An 11,412-nucleotide genomic window follows, 5' to 3' on the forward strand; every position below is an offset into this window, starting at 1 on the left:
TTCAACGAGACAGCATTCTTATTTTGTTGTCACGCACTGTGAAAGCTCGAACGTTCAAATTGCTGTACTTTTGAAATGAAACATGTTACGGGAATGGAAACTTGTACAAAGGTTTACTTTTTGTTTGTCTTCAACCCAGTGTAAATAAGAATTCGTAAAACCTCGCTATTTTGACTTTACAATTTGATGACGTCAGTGTGAAAACCATCTATACTTATGGCCTCATTGCCTCTGCGCAGAATGTGTTTTAATAACATTTCAAGTTTTTACCAGGTTTTTCTCAGTTAAAAAAGAATAGTGAACATTCTTCGGAGAGGATATTTGTGGCTACCATACACACCAGGCTTTTTGATAAATCACTTTGTTTGTCTTTCCTTGATAGTACCAACAATGTACAACAGCTCTCAGCCACCTACAGAAAGCCAAGACAGCATCCGTGTCAATTCTTTAAGCAGGATTCTACGACCAACAGTCTATTGTTTAATTTTTACTCTAGGATTAGTGGGCAATACTTTTGTCCTCATCTCTTTAAAACGAAAGAGAAGAAGAACTGCAAACGACTGGTTTATTCTGAACTTAACCATATCGGATTTGTTTTTCGTTTGTCTTTCGAGCGATGTTTACGTGGATTTGGCGACATCTCCTTACAACAGTTTTTATCGCAAGGGCATGCGCCCTTTGTCTACAGTTTTGTTGTCAACCAGTGTGTTTACCATGACAGCAATGGCACTTGAACGTCATCAAGTAATAACCAAGCCTCTAAATCCAAGGATGAAACAAAGCCGCGCTCGACTTGTGATTGGTGGGATCTGGATAATATCGTTGGTTTTGACATTGCCACTTCCAATAGTAACAACAGCTGGCGTTTATGAATGCACAGAACCTGGATGGCCTGCCCATATTTACAGCAGCATCTACACAGTTACGCTTCTAGTCATCCAGTACTTCCTGCCTCTAACAATTATCACAGCAGCATATATTGGAATTATTCTCTATCTCAGACTGGAGAAAGCCTCACACCAATTCCTTAACAGTCTGAACAATAACGCTTTTAAAGAAGCGAGAAAGCACAACATGCAAGTAGTAAAAGCAGTTTTGACTGTCGTAATATTCTTTGCAGTATGCATGATGCCTAATCATCTTGCCTGGTTGTTGCTGGATCCAGTGATTGGAAAAACATCACACCAAGAAATTGCAAATCAGTTATTAAAGTTTTCCCCCATTACAATGTATTTACACAGCTGTGCAAACCCAATTATTTATGGGACTTTTATGCAGTACTTTCGTCAAGAATTCAAAACCTCGCTTACGACGTGTAACTTGCGTTGCCGTCAGCTTGGTTGTGTTTGGAGAAGGCGACATGATCATCGCGTATCTACTTCAGCTCAGATAAAACCAAATGAAAACTACAGTTACGGGGACGACAATGTCTTTTCAACCCATTCACGCAGGAATGAAGGAGTGACTGAAAAAATGGAAAATAATGACGAGTTTCCTTCAGTTATGGAACTGCATCAAAATTTATCTTTGGAACATGACCCATCGGAAATTAAGGATTCTAGGCTCTAAAAGCCCGGTCAACTCTTGGATATTTCAATATCGATATCCGATAAATTTTAAGGAAACCTCAAAGTTTGGCAGGCATAAGAAACAAGTATTCGTGGCGGGTTCAGATCTAAGATGAGAGGGGACCCGTCCACTGAATTAATTTTTTCTCGTCGTTTGGTCTAATAGAATAAGGTGATAGCCGCAACAGGGCCCTCCCACAGGCCCGCCACTGAATCTTTCAGTAGACAGTCCAATCATATCTAATAAGTGGATAGTCTCTTCTTTTCGTATGTTTTAAAATAACTCAGGATAACTGCACTTTCTCGTATCAATCTTACAATAGAAAAAAGACCTTCCTAGGCTCTTCAATTGATTGGCTATTGCAGAATCTGTAATTTTTTCAAAATTAAAGCGCGCAAATGTGGAAAGCACTATCTTTCCGAAAAAACAATTTGCAACCCAAAGTTTATTCTCGAATTTCCCAAGGCCTAAAGGCCACTGGTGCCGAAGTGCTATATGTTTTCTCAGACACACGCGTGGAGCTCGCACTCACAAGTCTTTGCGCCAACAAAGAACCCGTTTAATTTCAAGTTTAGCGCTAAAAATAATAATCCGTTATAAGCAAGACTATACACTGAATAATCCAGGAAGAAACTGACCAGGCACTTGTAGGCCTCAACGAGGACTAAATACAACATTAGAGACCTTTAGATCCTAAGAACGAGTACGAGAACGAGATTGTCTCAATGCTGAGTAAGGAGCGTGCGTCATTTGGCTGGAAAATGTGATAGCCGTCGTTTCTTCGTTTCTTGCCTTTTTTCCCACTAAGGAGCCTGTTCCCGGGCTATAGTAGCGGAAAAAAGTTATCAAAAAATTTTAAAAGTTTCGTCATTTTGCGATCAGGAGAGGGCCTAACCTCCTCCTGTAAGAATAATGGTGCTATTTTTTCGGGTAAATAAACGTAAAATGAAGCTTTCCGGGGTGTCTTTCTTTTGAGAATACGTGAAAAAAACCTTAAGTTAAATCTCGTCCTCGAATCTAAAGGTCTCTATTACACACTACTAAGCAATCAAACAATACACTTTGTTAAAGTAGGGTTACACATAGTAGTGTAAAGGTGCTCTATAGACCTCACTTTTATTTGTGTGCTTTAGAACCGAGCACTTACTAGAAAATAAATTATTTCCCTTGAAATAAACGTCGGCGAAAGAGATTGGAAGAATATGACTTAGAAGTCGTAATCGTTTAGTTTTTATGCCAAAATTAGTCTTTTGAAAAGAAAAAACAGTTTTCTATAAAAACAAAAATACGGTCTAAGATCCCCGGTAAATCGGTTACAACATTATCTCAATCAGGCCGTTTTACCATCCCTAGCATATTGCTGTGTTATCGTTGAAGAGTTCAACTCGTTTTAGCTTTTTCTGGACGCTTTTGTTGTTGTTGTTGTTTTCAGAGGTCTAAATCCTTCTCGACTTTATTGAATGCGCTCAAGAATAGCCGGTACATCTGCAAAATCTTAGACATATTTAACTTTACTGTGTATACATGTTTGTCGAGGCGAGATCAATTGACACCCAATTGGCTCAAAATTTTCTTAAATGGGGCATCCATTCAAAAGCAACGTTTGAACACGAGGCCTCGTTGAGAAGTTGAATCGTTGAGAAGAATACACTGGGTGTAAGAGTAGCGGGGCTGAACTTTACCCGTAAATTGCCAAACAATTTTAACTGCTAATGCAATACGTAAGCAATCGTGTTAAGTTGTAACAGCCTAAACTAAATAACTGATATTGTACCGGAAATTTCAATAGCCCATAATATTGTTCGTATGAACAGCTGCACTTGAGATTACTTCTATGCACAATAAAGTGAATCATGTAAATCTTTTTTAAACGCTGCCTTGTAAAGCCTGCACTCGGCCTCTACCTCTCGCTAAAGTGTTAGCATTTCATTCTCCAGGTATTTTTCAAGCATTTAATAATCAGATTCATATTATGGTCATGCGAACGTTCATTTAACACTGAACCTTACTCACGCCCTGCTAACTTTGTCTTTAACAACATTTATCATTCGCCATTTTGATATATTTTAGACTTCTTCTGTTTACGAGAAAAAAAACGAGAATTGACCTTTTTAAGAGACTTAATCCATATTACAACATCAAGTGCCATTTGTCCTCACGAAACACATACTAGAATTCGCATCAGTTAACTGAAAACTACTAAAAGTCTGTCATAGAATGTATCCGAGCATTGAGACTGTTCTGGTTTGCCTCCGTCTGTTCGGCCTAGTTAGGCAAGTGAACACCCTTTTTCTTAGCTGTTTAATGTTTGTTTTACAATTATTTTTAAACCGTTTTTCTTTACGCTAAAGTATATCGAGATTTCTTCTAATATTATTATTACTATATATACTATTTTGGCTTCACAACTATTCCTTTTAAACAGTCCCTTTGACGCTGAACTATGTCAAGGTTTCTTTCAATGCCTTTATCACCAGATGGAGGTTTTATTTACCGGCCGTAGTTTTTTTTTATAAACGAATCCGTTTAACTTTACTTTGTGCTAGAACTGATAATGAAAGAAACTGAAACAGTATATTACTACTGTACTCTCTTTGCTTTGCTAAATGAGATAACTCTCGAACTCGAGAAGGTAATTTACGATGTTCCGTATTTAACAGAGGTATTCAATGGTAATGATATGAAACTTCTGAAAAAAAAGAAGAAACTATTACAATATGAAAAATGAGTTAAACTTAATTATTTATTTTATCCTGCGTTTAAACAAGATGACTCAATTATGTACATCACTTCCATGACCATTAAGTAGAGAATAAATTTTTAATTGTCATCTGCAATATACATTTTCTTTTCACAGGACTTAAAAGCATCTGAATAAACGGTTTCCGTTGCTCTTCAACTCAGTGAAGAGTTATTACAGATTAACTAGGAGAAACAATTGACAAAAAAGGAAAGAAAACAAGGGAAAAACAAAACCAAATCCGGCATGAATAACAGCTCAGGAAAAAGTGATCAAAACATCTCTGCCCAGGATCAGAGCATGTTTGACTTCCGGTCCCAAGTGGTAATAACTTCCGCTGTTTTTATTATTGCTTTTATTGGCAATGCGTTTGTTATAGCAGTAGTGAAAAGAAAGACCAAAAGGCCTATAAACGATCTGTTCATCGTTAACTTATCTGTTTCTGACATACTGTTCGTTGGAGTGTGCTTGATAAGTTACATTTTTCTGGCATTAAAACCAGGCTTGTTCTACTGTACCGCCATACGGCCTCTCCCTACTATTGCGTTCTGTGCAAGTATTTTCACCATGACTTCCATGGCGGTTATAAGATGTCGGATCATGTGTTATCCGCACAAGCCAAAAGTGCGAAAACAAAGAGTCTATTGCTGGATCTTCACTATCTGGCTGTTGTCATTGATTATCAATTTACCAACCTTGCTTGTTGCCATGGTTACATCACAGGGAAAATGCCAAGGAAAATGGCCCTCGGTGAGATACAAAGACGCTTATATCATCGGTTTCTTGTTATTAAAGGTCATTTTGCCGCTGATCATTATAACAAGTGCCTACGTGAAAATCGGATTGTTTCTAATGAAGAACAAACGTCCACAAACCTGCTTAAATGAAAATCGAGCACTTAAGTACCGACACATTACAAGAAAGGATAACATACAAATAATTCGAGTACTAGGGGCAGTGATAATCATGTTTGGTTTGTGCAGCGCCCCGCATCAAATCGCCTGGATGTTATACCACTTTGGAAATAAAAAGGAGAAAGAAATCGGAGGAGCAATTTTCATTTTTTCTACAACTTTGCAGACCATACACGCCTCCATAAATCCTTTTATATACGGAATTATGTCGAAACACTTCCGAAAGGAATACATGAAAATTTTGGCTACATTATTCAACTGTTTTACATGTAATCGCTACTGCGTTGAAAGAGTCGTCATTGAAAATATACCCGCTGAAGACCTAATGTATCACAGCTCAAGAATGAACAGCAAAACTAAACGGTCGGACGACAATGAAAGGATTATTAACGGAGAGGTCTCTGAAGAGGAGCGTTCGGCACATGACGGATATTCAGCATAACGGCAATCATGACTTGATTGCATCAGGCGAAAAACCATGGAATACAGGGTTGGTCTTTGAGTTTGAGTTGATATAGGCCAATAACGCGTCTTTGGTATAGCCTCCCAAGCAGACTTCCATCCCCGTCTGCGTTGGCAATGTTACAAAATCACAGCTTTGCATTAGAGACCTTTAGATTCTGAGACGAGTACGACTACGAGTACGAGATTTCTACTAAGTAAGTGCGCTCGCGTGAACCAGCGTCATTTTGGCGGGAAAACCTGGTAACCGTCGTCGTTCTACTACCAGTTTTAGCAAGAATGTCGTGTAAATGGCGGAAACGAGTTATCAAATGTAAAAAGTTTTATCATTTTGCGAGCGCGAGAAGGCTTAAACTCCTTCAATATAGATAACAGTGCTATCTTTTCTAATGAAAAAAATTAAAGTATAATGAAGCTTTCCGGGGTGTCTCTTTTTTGAGAATGACACCGCCAAAGAAACTTTAAGTTGAATCTCATACTCTTAGTCGTTTTCGTCTTCGAATCTAAAGGTCTCTATTATCAAACAGATATCTCTCCCAAAGTTTTAAAATCAAACGTTTCAAGTCAACTTTGAAAAACTGTCAGGTTAATCTTCTACAAATTTGCCAAGTGTAGACATAGACATAGACACTTCATGGTAGAAATATGCTTCGCCGTACGGCTGGTTTACAGATATCCCACAGGTTAAATTAGGACGGCAGAAATTTAGATACAAAATTTTAGAAATTTGAATTACTAATTGTCAAGATTATGAACTACAATAGCGATATAATTTAAAGCACCCTGACCTGAAATTATGACTTTATGGCAAAAGTGATAAAAATTCTAAAAATCTTAAACTTTAAACCATGAACCCTGCCAGCAAATTCCTTAGTTCCACCTAAAGTACGAAAATTGTCTGCTGGTAAAGTGTTCCACATTCTTGGAGACTCAGGGGCCAGTCAGTCAGGCCGGGGGAAAAGGCGCGACGAAAGTCTTCAAGCACGGGCGGAAGAGCCCCTCGGTACCGACTCTCACCAGACCATTTCCAAATGGTCAAGCAAATGCTGGCTCCTGATTGGGCACAAAAAATGCTTTGTATTATTGAGCCCAATCGGCAAACAGTATCTCCTGAGTTCTTTTCATGAGTTTGTACCCGACGGCTAAATTGTCTCACCAGACTTGTCCGGTCCGTTCACCAAGGTTAATAATAACAATAATAATAACTTTATTAATCTCCTTAAAAAGGCTTTTCAGCTTAATTTACAATGTCAGATATCTAAAACTTAATTTTCCAAAAATACCCTTAAAAAATGCTGTTTTAGTTTAACCTTAAATACATCTAAATTAGTGATAGACTGAAACTCGTCTGGGAGACTATTCCACAGCCTTTGGCCTCTGAAGGTAAACGCGCGCTGACCTGCAGCCGTCCTACAGAGTGGTATATGTAGGCGGTCCCTATTCCTAGTGTTGCAGTTGTGCACTTTCGATCTGGTTTTAAACTTCTGACAAAGATATGGAGGTGCAAGTCCATTTAAGCATTTAAATACCATGGTAGCATCCCTAACCTCAAGTTGTTTAACAATTGGCAGCCACTGTAACTGCTTAAGAATAGGTGTAACATGATCAAATTTCCTCGTTCCAGAAACTATCCGGGCTGCAAAATTTTGCACTGTCTGTAATAGCTCGATGTTTTTCTTGGTGGTATTAGCCCATACTGATGAACAATACAATAATTTACTGAATACGAGAGAATTAATTATAGTAATCAACGTACGCCTATCAAACAGGTATTTTACGCGATTTATTTGACAAAGGCTACCTATACATTTCGAAGTTAATTGAGTTATATGTTCGTCGTACGTTAAATTACAGTCCATTGTAACCCCCAGGTTTTTCGCAGACTTAGATGATGTAATCTCCTTGCTGAGTAGTGTAATGCTTAGATCATCTGGTATCTTCATCAGCAACTGCGGAGTCCCCAGAACCAGAAGTTTTGTTTTTTCGGGGTTAATGAGTAGACTGTTTTTACAACACCATGTGGCTATGTTCCTAAGATCTTCTGTCAGCTGAGCTGCGGCTAAGGTGGCATCACGTACAGGAAATGAGAGGTATAACTGTGAGTCATCAACATAGCACTCTAACGACCCTACCTTAGGTACAGATGGCAGATCGTTGATGTAGATATTAAACAATGCGGGGCCCAAAATTGATCCTTGTGGTACACCATACGAGACTAGGCGGGGTTCAGATGTTTCGCAACCGATTCTCACCGACTGTTTTCTTCCGGTCAAGTAGCTTCTAAACCATTCTATTGCTTCTTTAGAGTACCCATTGCACGTAGCTTCTTTAACAAGGACATGTGATCAATGCTGTCAAATGCCTTGGAAAGATCTAATAACACCAAGGCAGTGACTTGCTTGCGGTCCATTGCCTCCAAGGCTAGATCTGACATCAAAATATTGAGTGTCTCTGTCGAATGTCGTTTCTTATTCCCACTCTGGTGTCCACTGAGACAGTTTCTCCTTATTGCATATTCGGTGAATTGATTTAAGGCTACTCGTTCACATATCTTAGATAGGGCAGGTAACAACGACACAGGTCTATCCCCGTTGGCTACTTCCGGATCTCCACCATCCTTTAGAATTGGAACAATTTCAGATTCTTTCCATGGTGAGGGAAATACAGATGTCAAAAGTGAACTGTTTATGATCTCTGTCAAAATCGGGAGGATGGCCGGTAGAGCATCTTTCACCACTGCCATGTGTAATTTATCTTTCCCTGGTGCTTTATTTGAAGGAAATGACTGTACAATCCTATTGATCTCGAAAGAGGTAGCAGCCCGAAATCGAAACTCATCTTCTTCAGGTACAAAACTGACAGGGAGTTCTTGATGTAAAGTAGTTAGACCATTGACTGATGCGAGTCTTTTGGCTTCCTCTGCGGCTCGTACTCCCACCTCCGTAAAGAATTCATTGAATTCCGTCGCAAGTTCTTTCATATCCCTAGAATAAGCTGGGCGCGACTTCTCCCTAGTTGGTATGCAATTCCGTATCACCTTCCACTGTTCACTAGAGTTCTGATTCTTTTTAACCTCATTCTGGACATACCCCTTCTCCGCTTCGCGTAATACCCTCTTAACGTCATTACGACAGTCCCGATAATACTGCCAATCCACAAGAGCACCCGTCTCTCGAGCGATTTTATGAGCTTGATCTCTTTTTGCCATTTTCTCTTTGATCTCTTCATTTATAAATGGACATCTCCGATGTTTGATTTTAATGTTGTACGTTCAAGGGAAATTTTCATTTTCTACTTTCCTAACCAGAAACGAAGGAATTACCTATGAGTCAGAAAAACGTTTCCGATGCTATCAGCAAGAACATTTCAGTTTCCCCAGAAATAATTCTGTTTCTGACCGATCACAAGGTATCGTGAATAATAGGGAGTTTAAGATGCCAGGACGGCGACGACAACGAGTACGTCAAAAAGCAACAGCTTAACAAGGCCAAACAACAACTTTGCACGTACATTACGTTTTTTGTACATCTCTTTGCCTTCACTGCACGTCTACCACGTGAAAATGCTTCTTTTCACGTTTTTTTGGAGTACGTAAACAAGCAATCATGACAAAATTTTCTTTCTCTTTCTGAACTTGGATATGGTTGAAAGGAATTCTGCTCCAGAAGAGTTCGCTTGCATTTGACAAAGTAAAGGAGTTGGAATAATCACCAGATTGAAAAAATGCGAATTTACTTATCAAGCGACGTTTTCGTGGCCATCAGCAGTCGTGGTATCTTAAACTCCCTGATATTCACGTAGGCGTGATCGATGCATGCTCGAATACCTGTCGTAAGCTCAAGCTTGTACTCTTGGAAAAGCGTCATTAAAACATCCTTGCATGCGGTTTCATGTTTTAGTTTACGGGTAGATAGTATTTTGAAATGGGGAGCTTACATCAAACTGAAAGTTTCCCGACTGTGTGCATTTCTTTAGTGCAATTTTGAGTCAGACAAGCCTTGATCGAGACAATAGTTGTCGTGTACGAGCTCACGAAAAGAACTCAAGAGATGCTGTTCGCCGATTGGGCACTATAATACAAAGCATTTTTTTTGTGCCAAATCAAGAGCCAGCATTCGCTTGACCTGTTGGAAGTGGTCTGATAAGAGTCAGTACCCAGGGGCTCTTCCGCCCGTGCTTGAAAACATTCGTCGCGCCTTTTCTCTCTGCCCGGCTTACTTTTGCCTTGGCTCTCCGCTGATGAGTGTTCCAGATTTTGCGCATAAATATAGCAAAGACAATTTAGACCATTTTTGGTGCTATTCCCCCTGGGCAAAGACAATGCATTAATTTACTCCTGGTACATTTTAATTTTAATTGCTTGTTTTGACATCAAGAAGAATATTAATGCTCCCTGGCGCTCTTCCTTGAAAACAGCTGTTTATAGTCAATAACATGTCTTGTATTCCACGTGTTTCTAAGGCGCTGTTCAAGCCTATCTCCTTTAACAAAGTGCGATAGGGCGTGGAATAGTCCGCCCTGTAAGTGAGTCTAAGGGCGCACTCGTTCTTTCTCCAGCTTGCTAGTGTTTCAATCCCACAATGGTGCAAGACATAGCTGGAATAAACTACGGTAGGCAAAATATAGGCGCCATACGTGCTTCTTTAGTTTTAATAATAATAATATTTTTTACCTGTTGAAAGCCTGTCCAACTACTTTACGACAAAAATCGGGTAATGTGAGCCTGTTATCTTGTTTGACACCTAATAACCTGATATAATATTTAGAAATGGGGATCAGTTGATCCGCACATTTGATAGTAACACAATGATTAGCGTTTCTCAGTCACGCCCCTTACATCCCAATTTATTACCCGTGAGCAGGTTAGCGAACGAACAACTCGATGTAGCCAAAAGCTAAACATTCCTCTTTTCAGAACCGCCTCCGGACAGAGAACCTTTTATTACTGGATTGTTAAGCTTTGCAACAATTTAGAATCTTTCTTAAATTAAGCCCATCTGTAAAAATTTTTAAACGTTCCTTAAGAAGCCAGCTTTTAGATAATTTTGTAAATACTTCTTAGTTAAGTTTAAAAACATTGTAATAAGTAGTAGGTTAAGTGTTGTAATTAGTTATTATAAATAATGTAATATAATCATTGTTCCTGAAAAGCCCCCTTTGGGGAGGTAACAATAAAGTATGTACAAGTTCATCCCACCGCCGCCTGCACGCCGCCTAAGCCCCCATTTATATCTTTCTCGACAACCTGGGATTGGGTCAAAAGTGTGAATTTTTTTGTGTCCCGCATAATTCATAAGCTTGCACTTCTCGATAGCAAAGTTTAGATCATCCATAAAAAAATTAGGGGGTCCAAGGAAAGATCTCTGTGGGACGCCAGCAACCAAACCCGACCCGTACCGAAAAGGTGTCGCCCAGCATCACAAGTTCATACCTTACTCTAGACTAACAGCCATTTCTATCATACCAGGAACTTAAGGTTCTCTTTCGGATCAGTCCATGTAGTAGGCAGTCAAAAGCCTTACATAGATCAATTGCTATCAAGGCTATTACAATGCGTTTATCACGTTCGCCTTCTTATGTTCTGCAAGCATTAACACCGCCGAGGGACAGCCGTGAATTTTGGGATACTCAGAGACAAAATAGTGAAAGAGAGCCTCAAAATATTCTGTCGCTTGCATGTGCACTAGCATCTCACACACTTTAGCGACAGCAGGCAAGACGGTCACC

General features: G+C 39.4%; 2 protein-coding genes across 2 annotated transcripts; both read left to right on the forward strand.

Annotated features, from left to right (window-relative positions):
• The first annotated feature begins 390 nt into the window (after positions 1 to 390).
• On the forward strand, positions 391 to 2,577 carry LOC140937905 (substance-P receptor-like). The gene has a single exon (XM_073387473.1). It carries the CDS (start codon positions 391 to 393, stop codon positions 1,567 to 1,569), a length of 1,179 nt encoding a protein of 392 aa, XP_073243574.1. The 3' UTR covers positions 1,570 to 2,577.
• Positions 2,578 to 4,555: 1,978 nt separating this feature from the next.
• On the forward strand, positions 4,556 to 5,665 carry LOC140937906 (galanin receptor type 1-like). Its single transcript, XM_073387474.1, has one exon. The coding sequence runs from the start codon at positions 4,556 to 4,558 to the stop codon at positions 5,663 to 5,665; it is 1,110 nt and encodes a 369-aa protein (XP_073243575.1).
• The last annotated feature ends 5,747 nt before the right edge of the window (positions 5,666 to 11,412 follow it).

This window comes from Porites lutea, chromosome 5 (assembly GCF_958299795.1).
Source record: "Porites lutea chromosome 5, jaPorLute2.1, whole genome shotgun sequence".
Classification (NCBI taxonomy): domain Eukaryota; kingdom Metazoa; phylum Cnidaria; class Anthozoa; order Scleractinia; family Poritidae; genus Porites; species Porites lutea.